The 17,833-nt window shown below is 30.6% G+C and overlaps 3 protein-coding genes and 1 long non-coding RNA gene across 5 annotated transcripts; 2 read left to right on the top strand and 2 right to left on the bottom strand.

Annotated features, from left to right (window-relative positions):
• The first annotated feature begins 109 nt into the window (after nt 1-109).
• Mettl4 (Methyltransferase like 4) lies at nt 110-2,248 on the top strand. Its single transcript, XM_015327803.2, has 5 exons — nt 110-726; nt 796-1,160; nt 1,465-1,639; nt 1,721-1,889; nt 1,975-2,248. Exons 1-5 carry the CDS (start codon nt 472-474, stop codon nt 2,160-2,162), a joined length of 1,152 nt encoding a protein of 383 aa, XP_015183289.1. The 5' UTR covers nt 110-471; the 3' UTR covers nt 2,163-2,248.
• Nucleotides 2,246-4,865, bottom strand: LOC107072081 (UDP-glucose 4-epimerase). Its single transcript, XM_015331696.2, has 7 exons — nt 4,649-4,865; nt 3,585-3,832; nt 3,401-3,514; nt 3,149-3,325; nt 2,867-3,047; nt 2,512-2,793; nt 2,246-2,427 (listed from the first exon to the last, which is right to left on the bottom strand). The coding sequence occupies exons 2-7, from the start codon at nt 3,828-3,830 to the stop codon at nt 2,333-2,335; spliced, it is 1,095 nt and encodes a 364-aa protein (XP_015187182.1). The 5' UTR covers nt 3,831-3,832; nt 4,649-4,865; the 3' UTR covers nt 2,246-2,332.
• Nucleotides 4,866-5,083: 218 nt separating this feature from the next.
• Nucleotides 5,084-6,958, bottom strand: LOC107072091 (40-kDa huntingtin-associated protein). The gene is given in 8 exon segments (XM_015331719.2): nt 5,084-5,325; nt 5,417-5,535; nt 5,622-5,724; nt 5,801-6,002; nt 6,082-6,125; nt 6,128-6,283; nt 6,353-6,399; nt 6,491-6,958. Coding segments are annotated over 8 exon segments (924 nt in total). The 5' UTR covers nt 6,574-6,958; the 3' UTR covers nt 5,084-5,155.
• Nucleotides 6,959-7,364: 406 nt separating this feature from the next.
• Nucleotides 7,365-10,436, top strand: LOC107072203 (uncharacterized). 2 transcript variants are annotated; one of them, XR_016175931.1, is made up of 3 exons: nt 7,365-7,800; nt 7,871-9,928; nt 10,279-10,436. It is a non-coding gene; the product is annotated as an uncharacterized LOC107072203 (long non-coding RNA). The 2 variants fall into 2 exon arrangements; XR_016175929.1 differs by having other exon boundaries at nt 7,365-9,928.
• Nucleotides 10,437-17,833: the final 7,397 nt, after the last annotated feature.

Below are 17,833 nucleotides of genomic sequence, written 5' to 3'. Positions count from 1 at the left end.
CGTAAAATTTGAGATTTCAGATCGAAGTTACAGATTGCGCCACTATTCCTGTACCAGTGACATCTGATAGAACGAAAATGTACTTATCTAAATACATACAATATAAATAATATTGTTCAATTTCTTTTTTATCCTTACAATTTGTTAAATATTCTATGACAAGATTTTTTAGTTCGCCGTAAAATAATTATCGTTTGTCACATCAATATAAATAAGTGTCAGGTGCTGATTCTATTAGAGTTAATGGAGAAAAATTTCTTTAGCTTATTTGGTTAAAGGTTATCAAGTGATTTTGTAAAAGAGTGGGGCGTAACTAAAATTGACTAACATTTTCATTTATGCAATTGTGTTATTTCTATTTTTTCTAATATCAATAACAATTTTAATTAATATATTTTATAAAACGTCATAAAAATGTGTATGAATAATTAGCTAGTTAAAATTATATTTCTGTTCATTGGAAAATTAATTATGAGCATAGTTTTTTCTAGTACAGATGGTTGGATTATTTCTCATTTAGATTATCTCAATAATGTTTATCAAAGTGTTATCACAGAAAGCGGATTGCATTCTTTGATATTTAATAATATGTTGTTTAAAATTAATTCCCAATATTTGAGACAAAATCAGTTGGCACGTACCATGGAAGATAATGTAAATCCTTTACTAAGCAAAACTAGGAAACGTAAACGAAACAAACTTCTTCCGCAGGACCATTTAAACGAAGTAGGTTCAAAATTATTTTGAAGATATCATCGCTTTACATTATGTTTCATATGTTTTTCTATTTTATAGTTAAATTTTATTCAACAAGCATTCAACAAACTAATATCATCTGGCAAATTAAATGGATTGTTCGGTGATAATATTTCAGTTGATAATAATGAAGTGGCACGTACAATGTCAGAGAAATTTTACTCCGATACATTTTATCAAAGATTAGAAAATTTACACGGATGTAACAATTCTGATGTAGCGATTATACGGAAGGCACAGTATAAGAAATATGTATTTCCTAAAAAGTGCAGCTTTTATTGTTACGATGTCAGAAACATGACGCAGAAGATGGAGTTGAACAATCAGTATGATTTTGTACTATTGGATCCCCCGTGGTGGAACAAGTCTATAAGAAGAAAAAAGAGCAAATCTGTAGCAGCTAGGTGATCTTGTATGGTTCAGTTTAAACCAGTAAAAAAAATAAAATAACGAAATATTTATCAGCACTTTTAAAGAGAACAAGTAATTTATATACTAGTTATATTTATCCTGTTCTCAGTTTTCTAAACAAAGATCGGTAAATAAGATTTTAGATGCAACTATTCGTCGTTAAAATCACTCTCGAACATTTGATAGTATATTGTTTGTTTTATTTTTATTTTTAAGTATTATTATTATAGCAGTTATTTAATATCATTTATAACATCTTATAAATTGCCAAAATTTTATTTAATATCTTTGTAACAGTTATCAAATGATGTATAATGAAGAATTAGTTAAAATACCCATTGGAAAATTATTATGTTCAAACGGTATCGTAGCAATTTGGTGCACCAATGCTCCCAGTCATTTGAATAGTATTTTTAATGAAATATTTCCTTCCTGGGGTGTTACGTATAAAGCAAAATGGTATTGGGTCAAAGTAAGTTCAATAATTGCAACAAAACAGATTTACTGAATATTTCAACAAACAGTAAAATATTAGAACTTCCAATTATTTCAGGTAACTCAAATGGGTAATACAATTTGTAATTTTACTTCAACGCCCGGAAAACAGCCTTATGAGTTAATAATATTAGGATGCGCATCTGATATTAATGTTAATATTCCAGATGGTAAATTAATTATCAGTGTACCAAGTGCTGTACATTCGCATAAACCACCTCTTATAGGTGAGTACTATGACGTATTTCAAATATAAATGTGTTTTTTTTTTCAAATATTTATATTAAAATAAAAACTTTTCTAATATTTTAGAAGTTATAAAAGAATATTTACCTAGCGAGCCAAAGTGTTTAGAAATTTTTGCTAGATATTTATTGCCTGGATGGACAAGTTGGGGTTTAGAGGTGTTAAAATTTCAAGATCTTTCTCTGTATACAATTCTAGAACATGTTAAAAATAATAAAGATGCCACGGAAAGCGTGGCAGTAGTTGTGAAGTAGTAGATAGTTACATGCATTAACTACAATTATTATTGTAACTACCAGTTATTTGGGCAATTAAACAATTATGTTTAAATGTGATATAAGTTTATAAACCTTTATTATTATTATTATTATCATCATATATATATATAAATTATTTATTTGTTAATTATACAAGTCTTATAAATTTATGTAGTATTATTTACATGATAATGAACGCCATTTTTAATTGGCGCACGATAACCATATGGATTCATGGTTTGCCACCTCCAAAAATCTTCACCTTTATTTAAAATATATTATTAAATTTAAAATATAATTAAAAATATTTTTCACATTTACATACGGTATAATTGAATATACTTACACATTCGTTCAACATTGTGTTTAGTTTTCCATCCAAGTTCTTTTTTTGCTAAATCTGTATTAGCAAACATCGAAACAATGTCGCCTTCTCTCCTATCTTTTATAATATATGGAACGGTTGAGCCTGTCACTTTTTCAAATGTTTTTATTAATTCAAGAACGGATACTCCTTGTCCAGTACCTAAATTGTAAATTTTTAGTCTGACATGTTGTTTATGTAAAGCATTTAAAGCAGCTACATGACCAGATGCCAAATCCATTACATGAATATAATCTCGAATTCCTAACAAAAAAGTAATTGATAAGTAAAAGAGTTTGTTTAATAATTACTAGAAACAATAAACTTTATATTGTACCCGTTCCATCCTTTGTAGGGTAATCACCACCAAAGATAGTCAATTCAGATTTATGCCTTAATGCAACTTGTGCAATGTATGGCATTAAATTTGTAAATGGTTTAGTTGGGTCTTCTCCTATTAATCCGCTAGGATGAGCACCTACTGGGTTGAAATATCTTAAAGAGATTATATTCCAACTCTGTCAAATAAAATGAATTTTGCACTCTGAGAAATAATACAATTTATAATAATTGTAAATAATGTTTTTTATCTTAAAAGAAATACATATTAAAATCATACCTTTTCTGCTCTTGATATATCTTTAAGCATCTCTTCAATGAAATACTTAGTACGACCGTATACATTAGTTATATTTCCTGTGGGATGTTCTTCGGTTATTGGTAATTCATTTGGTTCTCCATATACTGTACAAGAACTACTAAAAACTAATTGAAAGCACCCAGCAGCTTTCATTACCTAGAGATATTAAATTATTTTATAATAAATTAAATCGCATAGTTATCATTGTATATAATAACGAAATATTCTTACTTCTAATAAATTAATGGCACCGATAATATTATTCTTGTAATAATGAAGTGGAACTTGCATGGATTCACCAACTGCTTTTATTGCCGCAAAATGAATGACACAATCTATTTTATGCTAAAAAGTATTATATAAATTAATAGGAATATCATAAAAATGAGTATTACTTTATATTGATAATACTTACTTTATTAAATAATTCTTCAAGGTTGTTTTTATTGATTAGATCACAATTGTAAAATATTACTTTTTTTCCGGTTATTTTTTCAACTCTTTTAAGAGCAGCCGATTCACCTTTACCTTCTACAACGCTATTCGCAAAATTGTCTATGGCTACTACATCATATCCAGATTCTAAAAGTTCAACAATACAATGACTAGCAATATAGCCAGCACCCCCAGTTACAAATATTGTCTTCCAATTTTCACTCATAGCTGTAATAATATAATAATATAAAAAATAAAATAAAAAGAACTATTTATAATTAAATGATTGTATTTATTATAAATGAAGAAATAAATGTTATCACATTGTGTGAAAATATTTCAAGGCCGATCGTGCAAATCTGCATGTAATCGTGGGCAATCACCTTCAGAAATGTGTACGTTGAAAGTTCAAGGACACACGTAATAGATCATTCTGAGAATGATTGAATAAATAGATATTAAACATTTAAATTTTAGTAGAAAGTATATAATATAAATGTTTTTCTTAAATAGTTGGATGCTTTTAATTAACAATAATTAGAAGTTTTTAATAAAAATATAATTTAAAAAAAAGCAAAAGAAAAAGAAAAATGCCTATGAAAATTTGAAAATCTGGAGGATCATTTCGAATCTTTTAAAGATCTACTGCGCAATCGTATTTTCAAATATAACGGTATTCCTCGAATGCTCATGGTTCACCTTGCATCATAATTAACTACGGAATGTACTATATGTAACACTATATCGCAATTAAATAGTTTTTTAAACTTGAATCCTATTACAGCAACCTTGACATTCTTTGTTAAATAATACAAAGTAAAAGACTCAGTTGATTAAATTTATAAAGAACTTATTTTATTTATAAGAAATATAAAAAATAATTAGAAAATATATACGAATTAATCCAAATTGAATTTTGATTTTTTAATAATTACAATATATTTTCCTTAAATATTTGTAGAATAAATTTGAATAATTCAATCACTTTATTAGTTTTTACTATTGTTTAAAAAATATGTAAATAAAAAAATTGAATAATTTTACCTTGAAAAGTAATTTATTTATTCACTCGATTAGGTATTAATTAAAATTATTTTTTTTAAATGTCGAAGAATCGTGGAGGATACTTTCGCGTTTATCTAATGACTGAATGTATTTCCAGTTATGTCTACGTTCTTCAACTGAAGAAGGGAGAATTTAGTATACTCTGAAACTAAGAACAGTGCCTCTTGCACGATTATACGAAATCACGTACTATACCTATCTTCATACACTCTCACTCTTCCATTCGTACGATCTGTAATAACAGGTTCTTCCTTTCACAACCTTCCAAACGCCATTTCTTATGAAAGATGCTTCAAAGACGATATAGGAAAATGAAATTGTTCTTAATTATTTGTCCTTTATTAAACGTATTATTATTTATGGAAAATTTAAAGTCTGCAATACTTATCATGATGAGAGAATAAAATAATAAAAGAAAGTTTATAGCTTTATTAAATGTTAATTGATTTATAAATATATTTATATATATATACAATTATCACATATTTACTGTAATGTCAATACTTTAATTAATTTATGCAATAATTCCTTTTGTTCTGCATTGAAATATGGCCATAATTCACCTTCTAATTCAAATAATACTTGAAAATCGCGTGATTGACAAGCAAGTACCAATGATTGCAGTAATAAAAGTTCATCCTCGCTCATATCAAGACCTATAATGTTTAAATAATTTTTGTAACATATATACAATTTTCAGACTTTAATTTATGCAATAATTTTTAAATAAGAAATAAGCATACAAACCATTGTTTGTACCTTCCTCAACCCACGTATACTTCTCTAAAACTTGCACCAATGACGGTGCTAGCCTTTTAGGTGATGGTTGGAGAATTAAAAGTAAAAGAACTCTTGTTATTTCGCATCTAAAAAATATTATAATTAAAATTATAGATGAACCTTCATATGTTACCAAAAGAATATATTGTATAAATAATATAAATATACTTACCGACGTAAAATAACATTGTAATTGCTTCTTATACCGATATTAATGTAAGTTTTTACAAATTCGACAAATTCATTAAGAACATTTAAAGCAGCAACATGATCACCTGAAATTATTATTTAAAAATGATCATAATATATATCTATAGTTATAATTTTTATGCAATATAACAAATTTTCTACCTTGTTCGATATAATAAGAAATCAAAGTATTAACACCTTTTGGAGTTGGAAAAGTATCAATCGATTTTCGTAATTGTTGAATTCCAGCTGAATTGGCACCTAATGATAATGCTAATTCTATTGCTAGTCCTGCAGATAATGTATTAAATCCCATTTGATTGCTACAACGCAATGAGGAATGACGAAAACAGCTGACTGCTGTCTAAAATATATTTCCTTAAGCTTATGATTTAAGATATCAATTAAAAGTAGAAAAAATTAATGAATAATTAATTATTTACCACCATATTTTCTTGTCCTAATGATGGACAACCGATATCATTATTTTTTTTTCCGCAGTTAAAAACTGCCTACCAGCTTTAATTAGCAAGCTTATTTCAGAAGAAGCATTTTTTAACGTTCCATGACATCTAGCTGCTGCTAAATAACATAAGCCTGCATATTGCCATAATTCTTTTTGTTCGCATTCAACAGCCAAAGCACCTATGTACAGAATTGTTATAAAACTATACTAAAAAATGTTAGCAAATATAATAGTATAATACTACTTACAAAATTGATCATTGGCTTCTGTAATATTAGGCTTTCTTAGAAAACGTCTAAAATTTATTGAAAAATGATTTTAGAATTTATTTTAGAATGGTTTTATTAATTTAACAAAGATGAATTAGTCATGTGAAATTTTTTTACTTTTTAATTTTGTTTGATATGATTTGATATCTTGCCAAAATATCTGCTGTGTCTACCTTCTGTCCTTGATTGATTTGAGACATCTTAGTTAAATAAATAATTATAAATATCAAACATACTGATACATTTCTCTTTCATAAATATTTGTATAAAATATAATTTTTCTTGTATGCCTTATAAGAAACTTTAAAAATATATATATATTTAAACTTAAATATATACAATATAAATGAAATAAATTTTAATACAAATTTTTAATTATAAAGCCAGTATATCTTAATATAATTTGATAATGCTAATTAATTTATTATAGAATATTTGTCCTAAGCAAAGAATACAGAAGTATACAAAAGTTCACAAATCCCCTTTTCAATTTAATCAGTTTCATCTTAGTTGCTACCGGGATCACTAGTCGCCGATAGTAGGTACTTAACTGTAGGGACCCTGTAGGAGGGATGCGCATGTACATTGCTGGGGGACCGGAACTCGATTTTGCGCGCGAATGATTCAAACATTGAAATAATTATGAAATAATGAATTGCATCAAATACAGAAAAAAATGAACTATATTTAATGATAATTAAAAATTTATATTAAAATAGAATAGGTTACACGATAAATTACTATAAATTCAAACGGTCCCCCAAAATTTTCAGCCAATGGCACATGAGCTGAATATGAATGGATGAAATGGCATCCCTCCTACAGGATCCCTACTTAACTGTGGCTGCCTTGATCCAACGGTATCAATTTCCGTCGATAGGTGCGTTCCGATCGAGACCACCAAAGCGCCATCTGTGAGAACTATACGCGCGACCAGCAACGGGTCAGCTATTACTCGCTCTCTTTTCGCTTACCAGTCTTCGCAGTAATTACACGTTTGGTCGACTAGTCTTAAGCTTATTTTTATAGCGCGTTCTCTTGTATTATTTGAGTTGTGCAATAAATATATTAGGTCATCCTGAAAATTTCTTCTTTTTTTGTGGTGATAAGTTAAACAATATTGCATGCGTAATATACTTTTTTTGTATTTTACGTTATTTTATTAAATAATATCAATTCTACGCTATTTTACATTTTTCTATACTTTAAATTATTCAACCTAAAAAATATTGTGCCCGTAGAATTATTAAAAAAAGAAGAAACTTTTAGGACGACCTAATATATTCCTTCGAATTCTAACCCCTTCTAGTTAATTATTATAGAGCGCAATTGCTCCATAATTGGTGACCCTGACGTGATTCAGATAGATTACTTCGCCACGAATTTTTCAACTCACAAGAAGAGTCCACGGCTTGATATTTTAAAACGTTTATGAAACTTTATAAATTTATATGGGTTCGTTAGGATTACAGATCGTACATATCCTATTTCTTTCAGATCTCTTCTAATATTGTCCTCCCATCAACGTCTCGGCCTATCTAGTGGTCTTTTCTCGTTCGGTATACCGACTAATATTTGTTGTACAATCGATGTACTTCTATGTTATGGAGTTTTCTCCATTCACCCGTTTCCTCATCGCGTTCTGCACTGAAGATTATACGAAGAACTTTGTTTTCGAAAACCCTAAATTTCTTTTTGTTCCGTAACGTAAGTGACCACGTTTCGCTACCATAAAGGACTACCGGCAGGTATAGTTCTATATATCCGGCAGGTATATGGTTCTGTATATCCTGGTTTTTAATCGCCTAGACAGTAACCGCGCGCGAGCTAAGTAATTTATTGACCGAATAAAAGCATGCATTGCCTAAATTGATTCTTTTCGTTCGTCTGATTTATGATCGATCCTAAATACCTAGAGTTGCTGACCCGTTCAAAAATTTTATTCTGGACAACTAAAGTTCCAGTATTAGGCATATTCTGAACTCTATTGGTGACCATATACGTAGGTTGGAACTTAAATAGTGGCAACTATTTATTCACAACCGATACAAAAGAGTTACATGTTTGCACCTGTTACTGTCCTTCAAAGTAGTCACCAGCGTTGTGTAGAACCCGTTGCCAGCGATGTGGAAGGCGTAGTATACCGTTAGCAGAGCCTATTCTGTTGATGATGCGAATGGAGTGGTCTACTGCCATGTTTCATCCACTGTTACGATACGGCGTAAGAAAGCCTCTCCTTCGCGCTCATAGCGCTCCAAGTGCGTCTGGGCAGCGTTGTAACGCATCCATTTCTGCATTTCCGTCAATTCATACGGAACCTATCGTGGCATTCGCTTCAGAATTGTTCCAGAGATTCAACAGGCAGTAGACCGCTCCATTCGCACCATCAACAGAACAGGCTCTGCTAACGGTATACTACGCCTTCGACATCGCTGGCAACGGGTTCTACACAACGCTGGTGACTACTTTGAAGGACAGTAACAGGTGCAAACATGTAACTCTTTTGTATCGGTTGTGAATAAATAGTTGCCACTATTTAAGTTCCAACCTACGTATTTTATTTTTTCCACGCTATGTAATTTTACATGTTCGTTTAAGGGGGTCATCCCATGTGATGGGCTCAAAAAATCGATTTTTTTTTTTCATAAATTGCTTTCTTAACATGTCTAGAATACGGTAGTAAAGTGATTTTTGAAAATTCGAAGTCGTTTTAAAGATACAGCAGGTAGAAAAAAGAGCTGTTTGGAGCGCTGAGTTGGCAGTTGGGGTCCGGGCCTATTGTGTATCGTCGACTTTATACCTAACCCCCCTTTTATACATATATACATTTATACAAGTTTAGACAAGTTTCTACAGGCTTAAACAGAAATTTCTATAGTTATTAAATATTTTACCGAAGTTATTTTAGTCTTGGTTGAACTTCGAAGAGTGCAACAACTACAAATAATTTCTTTTCATAGATATGAAAAAGGAAGTTTGGGCAACGTTTTATCACAAATGTTCTTCAGATAAAAACCCTCAACATCAATTTTGTCCAGAAGGTGAAGACAGTTGATGTAAATGGCGTAAGGCAGAAGCTAAGAATGAGCTCGACCAATTTCATCACGATAAACCACCTCTAATACCAGAAGTACAAGTAGCTATCAAACCGGTTTTCGAAGATTTATCGAAAGACGAATTATTTATTCGTTGTTTAGGAGCAGAGACACAAAACAATAACGAATCTTTGAATTCGTTGATTTGGACTTTTGCTCCTAAGCATCTTCATTCTGACCCCAAGATTGTTGAAATTGCTAGCTACTTATCAGTTATCATCTTTAATGAAGGTTTTAAAGGTGTTTTAAAAGTAATGTCGGTTATGGGGTGCCCCATTGGCCGCGAAGCCCATATGTATGTTGAGAAACGTGATGAAAAGCGAATCTCACGTTCTGAGCGACGCGTAAGTGATGTCGTTAAAAAAGCCAGGATTGACTCAAGAGCTGAACAATCTGCTTTAAAAGAGTTTCAAGAGGAAGAGGAAGGAATATTCTATGGACCAGGCATCGCCGATTGAGGGTAAGTTGAGATTTTCATAGTTTTTTATGGACTTGAAACTTTAAACGCGTTTTTCTCAAACTGTGTTTTTCAAACTTTCCTTCATCGTATCTCAAAAACGGCTTGACCGAATGACTTGAAATTTATAAGGCACACTCAACACATGTAAACGCATGAAATGAATTATTATCAATCGAAAATTTCCAAAATTTCGATTTTTTTATAGCAAAAAACAAAAACAAAACGCAAAATTCGCAACTTTTATTTCAAATGTCTACCAAAAGTCCAATTTTTTGTATATTCATTTGATAATAGTCCATTCCGTGCATTTAGGCTTACAGATTAGAACGCCGTTTTTTTTTTCGTTTCAGATAAGCCAATCAGCCGGAATCGTGGAGGAAGTGCGAGCTCATTTTTTCGAGGCGGGGGTGTTCAGAACGCTGTAACTCAAGTTCTACACAATATTTTTAGCTTAAAATTTATATTTATACTGTCGAAATATATGTTAATAAATGATAATAAACTTAAAGCTCTATCTATTTACTGGTCGTAGAAAAAAAATCCTAAAAAATCCCTAAAAAACAGGCAGTCACATGGGATGACCCCCTTAATATCTACTGTGAAAGCTCCGCTTCTCCTAGCTCTTCTTTATTAAGTTAAAAGTACGAACGACCATCAGTTTACCAATAATATTCTGAATCGTTGTTACTCTTATAAAAAAGAGCTATAACTCCTCATTGCAGTTATATCGATTCAGCTTTACGCTGAGATGATTTGAAGATATTTTACAGATATGATCCTATAAATGGGTATTTTAAATTTTAATGATGCTTCAATCTTATGTGAAGGCTAATACAGTTTTGCTTTTGAGAAACGTGGATAGTTTAGTGCCCAGTTGAAAAACTAACTTATATTTTAAAGTATGTATGGAAATAATATGAGTTTATGCTTCGTAGTATGCAGTCGCACACAAAAACACAGATATACAACGTTTAGTAGCCAGGAGTGGGGACTACGAAGCACCACATAAAGAGGAGACCGAGATAATAAGAAACAAATGTGTACTGTCTTCTATCTCATTCTCTCGCAGGCTCAATCCTATATACAATATGTATATATGTTTGTCTTTCTTTCGTAGTGTTCTGTCGTATGTTTTGTTTCATCATTTCATCCGCTTTCAAATTGCTCCGATTCTAAAGAAGTTTTTACTTCAAAAATATTTAAACTCATTATTTATCAAGTAACAAGTGTGGTTTACAAGTGTGGTTGCACAATGTACTTTACACCTGTGTGTGCATATTAGGTTGTGTGTACTGTAAATCGTTTTGCGATCATTTTTAATTAATACATCATTTAATACAGAGAGCACTATTTCTACATATCACGTGTGATGTGAAAAAAATAGACGTTTCTATATTTTTATATGTATATTAAATATTTCTAATAATTTCAAAATTTTCTGTTTTGATAATCGTTTTGCATAGTAGAATTACTGCATTTATTTGTGGAAACTTTGATATACTCTTATATTACTAGTATGCATATGTACTAATGTATACATTTATTTTTGCTTTAGTTTTTTATGCAATAATCACTAGCCTTGGCAACAGATTACAGCAATCAGTACATATACCTATTAATACATAAGTTTAGAAAACGTGGTTGAACAAGGGTGTCGGAGGTGTTCCGGAACAAGCACTCTAGTTTAGGCTTTTGCACCCTGGTGAAATGTGTGAGAATCGTGGAGTGAGTGGGTGGATATATATCTTTTGTCTTTTTAAGTATGGGTAATATGTCGACAGGTAGCATACTTTTTTGAGCGAATGTGAAAACTTTAATTTTAAGTAGGTAAGATCCAGGAAAGGCACTAGCCTTGCTTCCATTCTGGAGTGGAAATTCCGCCTCCTGGTTTACACAGGATTATCACGAAATTATATCTCATTCTATTATGCTTTATTTGTAAATTTATTTTGTGACTATTCTGTAATCTTTATTATGTATCATGATTCAAAGGGATTGCAACGATTAGAAAGATTCATTTCTATTTCGATTCTATCTCAAACGAGATAAAGTCGAATCAAATATGCAAATTCTTTGAAGCATTTGATACTTAGTTTTAAGTATTTCAGGATTAGCACTACGCACTATTGCGATTTCGTCTTACAGTTAGAAATATTTGATATAATTAAATATAACGAATTAATGAAATGAAGGTATTGCAAGAAAATGCATTACATTTATTGCACTTTTTGTTTAAATTCGATTTTATTACTCGATGTTAAAAGTGCGAAGTGTTATTAGGTCATCGAGGGAAATCATTATTTGCTTGGACATTCGATTAAATGTTCTCGTGCATGGTCAATGAACTCTAAGTTCATTGATGGTCCACGAGTTAGAAAAGTGAAAGTGAAATGCAAATGAATTTTTTAATAATTGAGAATTAGAATTATAACAAAATACGAGTTCATTTGCAAAGTTAGTATGAAAGATCTTATCTTGCTCGCACGTAAGAAATGTCCAAATTTTCAAGAAATGAAGAAAGAAGAGGCATATGCCGAAGATGCCTCTACTTAATTGTGGCTTAAGAGGGCAACTATAGGCTATTGAATTATTTTCAAAGGTTCAACATCATGTTCGAACCTTCTGTGAGAATGGTTCTTTAGTCATATTTTATATTTTATTCTATTGTTTCTTTGCTCGTCATTAATTTGTAGTTGTAATTGGAAATGATGGATCATTCCATCTCCTTGGGATACCAAATTCGTGTCTAAATCGTTAAAAAGATACATAAGTCAAAAACATTAAAATACCCTTATTATTAAATTTTAAAGCTTAATTAATGTTCGGTGAATATTAAAGTAATTTCTTTTTTCTTGTTTCTTCTTTAAGATTTTTCACTGTGATCGTATTTTATTAAATTTGTTATTTTTCTTTTCTATATAATGCAGTTTAAAAGTATTTCATAATAATTAATAGATATTATTTTTTTTAGTAACTTAATACGCCTTTAAATTAAATTTTATTGCAACGGTAAATAGAGATTTGATAAAAATAAGTGAAGACTCCAATTCAAAAGTGCATCTGCGAATTGGACGATTTATATGTCAGACTATTGTATCACTTGATTGTATGATAAATATAGTTTTCTTCTTGTTGCAGGTGATTATCGTTAGATTTTACCAGCAATTTATAATAATAGTGATTAAAAGGTTTAAAATAAACTATGAATATAAATTTTTTAATTTTAGAAAGCAAAATGATATTACTAAATATAATAAATATCATTGTAAAACTTAGAGAACAAAAAACGACTTCTAATTACTTCGTAGCACTTCGTACCTCAGTGTCAACTGACAGAGATAGAGACACATGAGAACGATCGCATTGTTTAAAAGTGTCCCCAAAATATAGAACCAATAAAGTTTTATTTCAGGGTGCGCTGAAGCTGCTAAGATTCTTTAGCGCTCAACCAGGTAACTCTCCTATAACAAGGTAGATAGGTTCTTAGAAAATGCCGTGTTGTGTGAAACCGTGTTGTATAAGACACAACAGATTTATGTAATTATTGCTTATTAACACGTTCCATGCCACGTGTACCATTTATGGTACACGTTAAACTTGACCATCAGGCCATGTGTAACATAAATGGTACACGCAGACATATGCACATATATTTGTTTAATCGTTATATACACAATAACTAATAATTACATACAATGTTTGAATTTTTTAAAGCAAGAGCAGCATAAAAACGGTTCGTTTGGGCAATCACTGCAGAACGTCACTACTCTTCTAGTATTCTGTCGCGCAACTTCAGTGCCGAATTTTTTAACATTTTCTTTATAACAAGAAATGCAGCGTTTTCTTACTGTCTCCGTTGGGCAAAAACGGCTTAGCAGGGAACGTGTTAAATTATTTATTTAAAATTTGACGATCAAGCAAACTAATGAAGGGAGAAAATTTTTTAATAATGTTATATATTTTACATTGGTTATTAATAAATGAATTAATAACAATGAAAAATGACATTTCTTACTCAATGTAAAGTATATAATACATTTATAGTTCTAAATTTATGAAGAAATAGTTCAAAAAAATTGTTTTTCTATTTTAAAATAATGTGTAATCAATAAAAATTATTGAACTTTATTAATCAATCAACTTTGCAATACTTGTTGCCATTTTATTAATTTACGGAAATTTAAGAAAAGTATAAAATGAATAACAACTCCAATAGTAAATTATTATTTTTCTCACATATGGATCGAAAGTTCGTTTTTGCTCCCTGTTTTCAGGGGCGAAAGTGCCACATTCCCGCCCGCTTGAACCTGTTTTCAGGGGCGAAAGTGCGACATTCCCTCCCGCTTGAATGTTGTAACAAATTAGTGCGCATGCTTCAATTTTTTAGCGCATGCGAACTAGTTTCTTAACCTTAGGAATATTTTAATAAATTACTGTGCATGCTTCAATTATTAATAATAATAATAATTTATACACTCCCTATTTAATTAATTAAATTTTATTTAAAAAAATATTTTTTAAACTTAAACAATAATTTATATTTTTAATAGAATCTAATTTTATATTTTATTTATTTTTATATTTAAATTTTTTTTTAAGTTTTTTTATATTTTATTTTATTTTTATTTTTAAATTTTTTTAAGTAGGGGACTCCGCCTCCAACCCCCGCCGGGGGCACAGCCCCCCGGTCCCCCTGATTTTTTTGCTGGGGCTCAATATAATTATTTAAAATTCTATTATACAATATAACTATACTATATATACTATCGAAAAATATATCATATACAGTAGAACCTGTTTTTGTGCGGTCCTTTTCTATGCGATTTTTTTTTGTGCGATATGTTTTGTGCGATCTTTTTTTATGCAATTTTTTTCGTTTGATTTTTTTTATGCGGTATATGAATTTCAGCGGCGTTGGTACCAGTTTAATGTTTCCTATCAGTGTACATATACATGTATGGACAAACCCTGACTACGTGGACTCCTTGACGATAATGGAACTTTATACAATCACTGGATCAAGGCATAATCGTAAATTTTAAGAAACATTATCTCAAATTAACTTTTAGCTACGTTGTGAAGAAACTAGAGAACGATGTATTAGGCCTGACTGAAGTTTGGAAAAAATTCTCAATTTTAAACTGCATAAACTATATTACTGCAGTAATTGGTCAAATAAAACAACACACATTAAATTAGTGCTGGAAAGCGATCTGGCCTGAATGTGTAATTAATCGAAATGTAATCGAAAACGCGTCCACGTTATTATCTGAAATTACTGCGCTCGCATATATGGTAAGATCAGTGGAGGACTTTGATACTTTCGGCGAAAATGATCTGGACGAAATGATTGAGGACGAAAGTGTCAACGATAGTGACATTATCAATAATTTGATAGATTATAAAGACAGACAAGAAGAACTGGAATCTATTACAGCCGATAAAATATATGCAGGGATCCGGATTTCTAAAATTGGAAACGCATTTTCTTAAAATAGATACTAATTCTTAAAAAAGCTTGAAATTCCCCAAAAAGCTAAGATCATGCATTTCTTGCTATCGTAACGTGTACAAGCAACTGACCAATCGACTTACGTCACAAAAATTGATCACTGACTTTCTGGTGCCAAAATCAATTGAAATCGTATCTTCAAGCGACGAAAGTGATATGAAACCAATTCGTCACAAGAAAATACTCGTTTTGGATTACGAGTAGCAGTGAATTATTTAATGTATATTTTGAAAATTTCTGTATGTATACAATGAAAAATTAAGTGTTTAAAAAATATTTTCAGGTCTAATTTACTTATTTAATTTGTTGGAAAGCATTTTCTGCTTTATTTCGTAAATAATTGATGTATTTTCTAAGTGTGACTTTTTTTATGCGGCCCCTCTCCGCCGCATAAAAAAAATTTTATTTACTATATTGTACAAAGTTGTTTATTACATGTAAGTATTTATAAAATTTTTGAATATTTTTTTGTACGATTTTTTATTCGGTCCCTATCCTCCGCACAAAAACAGGCTTTACTGTATACTATTAGACGGGGAGATGAGTGGCAAAAAAATGCAACAGTTTTCGAAAACCTGATATTTCGATATTATGTAGTATTTAGGGTGTATAGCAATAGCCTGCCGTCAGTCAGCCAGTTTCTTTTTCGATTAGTGGGGGGACGGCTTCAAAGTTGTGAAAAAACCATGTATGTCGCAACAGTTTTCTAAAATCTCAAAATTGGTTTCTGAATAGTGAATTAACTAAAAAATGATGTGGATACCGTCAGTCTTCAAAATATCGAAACGGGACGCGTCAACAACGCGTCAAAGTTGTAAAAAAAACATGTATGTCGCAACAGTTTTTTAAAATCTAAAAATTGGTATACAAGTTTTTAATAATAGGAAAAATAAAAAAAGCATAGTCAGCCCGAATTTTTATTTAATATACGCCGTGAGCAGTCGATAGAACAGCGCGCCGCGTGCATCATTTATTATAGTTCGAGAGCTGAGTCGAGCGCGTAATTTCGCGCGCGGCGCGCTTTTGTATCGATTGCTGACGACATATGTTAAATAAAAATTCAGGTTGACTATGTTTCTTTGACTTTGCCTATTATTGACAACTTGTATACCAATTTTGAGATTTTAAAAAACTGTTGCGACATACATGGTTTTTTCACAACTTTGAAGCCGTCCCCCCGCTAATCGAAAAAGAAACTGGCTGACTGACGGCAGGTTATTGCTATACACCCTAAATACTACATAATATCGAAATATCAGGTTTTCGAAAACTGTTGCATTTTTTTGCACTCACCTCCCCGTCTATATCATATATTATCAAAAAATACTGTATTCTTTGTTAAGTACCTTCTGTCGCTCACTGGTAGTCACGGTAGTAACTAAGATAAATCTGGTTAGGAGAAAAATGGACTTCTGAACTTCTATGGAACTTCTGTATTCTTTGAATATATATACTTCTTATATTTGCGTCTTTTAGATTGTCTTACTAGTGACATCCTTACAAAAAATTGTTTAATCTCTCTCTTATGTACTATCGATAAAGTCGACAATAATCTTTTAGAAAGTACTGTTAAATGTTCACTAGGACGATTGCGGTATAATACGGGGTAGGGATCCTGTAGGAGGGATGCGCCATTCATATTCAGCTCATGTGCCATTGGCTGAAAATTTTGGGGGACCGCTTGAATTTATAATAATTTTTTCGTGTAACCTATTCTATTTTAATATAAATTTTTAATTATCATTAAATATAGTTCATTTTTTTTCTGTATTTGATGCAATTCATTATTTCATAATTATTTCAATGTTTGAATTATTCGCTCGCAAAATCGAGTTCCGGTCCCCAAACAATGTACATGGCGCATCCCTCCTATAGGATCCCTAATACGGGGAAAGAAGTATTTGTTTTTTCTTTCTTTATTTCGTATTAGATTAGAAATTTGATCTTTTCTATAAATAAGAAAAATACGGTATATGTGATTTAAAATGACTTGTAGCATGAATAGCTTGTTTCAATCAATTAGACTAGCATTTTTTCTAAAATTGTTCTTTTGTGTGTTGAACAGGATTTACTAGTGCATGAATTATGTTAAACTTTTGCAATATTTTACATGAAAAATAATTTTAATAGCAGCATATATGCAAGTATAGTAAGGCGCTTAAAAGTTCATATTTATAATAACTTTTAAATTATATATTCTATACCAAATGTCGTATTTAAAAGTAGCATAATATATTTCATTATTTTTTATAACATATCGATATCATTTATAGTAGATATATATTTCTCGAGGGAATTTCAAAAATTCACTGTAAAACTAAGTACGATAAGGTATTTCTAGTTATAACTTAAGAGATTTATTTTCTTGAAACATTTGACGACACGTCCCAGGT

Source organism: Polistes dominula, unplaced genomic scaffold, assembly GCF_049000335.1.
Source record: "Polistes dominula isolate Pdom_NZ unplaced genomic scaffold, Pdom_raw_medaka contig_15, whole genome shotgun sequence".
Classification (NCBI taxonomy): Eukaryota; Metazoa; Arthropoda; class Insecta; order Hymenoptera; family Vespidae; genus Polistes; species Polistes dominula.
The sequence above is the reverse complement of the archived record's forward strand: the minus strand, read 5'-3'. Positions and strand labels throughout refer to the sequence as shown.

Excerpts from the sequence above, each read along its gene's own strand:
- Mettl4 (XM_015327803.2), top strand. The coding sequence starts at position 472 with ATGAGCATAGTTTTTTCTAGTACAGATGGTTGGATTATTTCTCATTTA. Across the intron at positions 1,161-1,464 it reads AGCAAATCTGTAGCAGCTAG|TTATCAAATGATGTATAATG; the intron begins GTGATCTTGTAT and ends TCTTTGTAACAG. Across the intron at positions 1,640-1,720 it reads CAAAATGGTATTGGGTCAAA|GTAACTCAAATGGGTAATAC; the intron begins GTAAGTTCAATA and ends CAATTATTTCAG.
- LOC107072081 (XM_015331696.2), bottom strand. The coding sequence starts at position 3,830 with ATGAGTGAAAATTGGAAGACAATATTTGTAACTGGGGGTGCTGGCTAT. Across the intron at positions 3,048-3,148 it reads ATATATCAAGAGCAGAAAAG|AGTTGGAATATAATCTCTTT; the intron begins GTATGATTTTAA and ends TTTATTTGACAG. Across the intron at positions 2,794-2,866 it reads CCCTACAAAGGATGGAACGG|GAATTCGAGATTATATTCAT; the intron begins GTACAATATAAA and ends CTTTTTTGTTAG.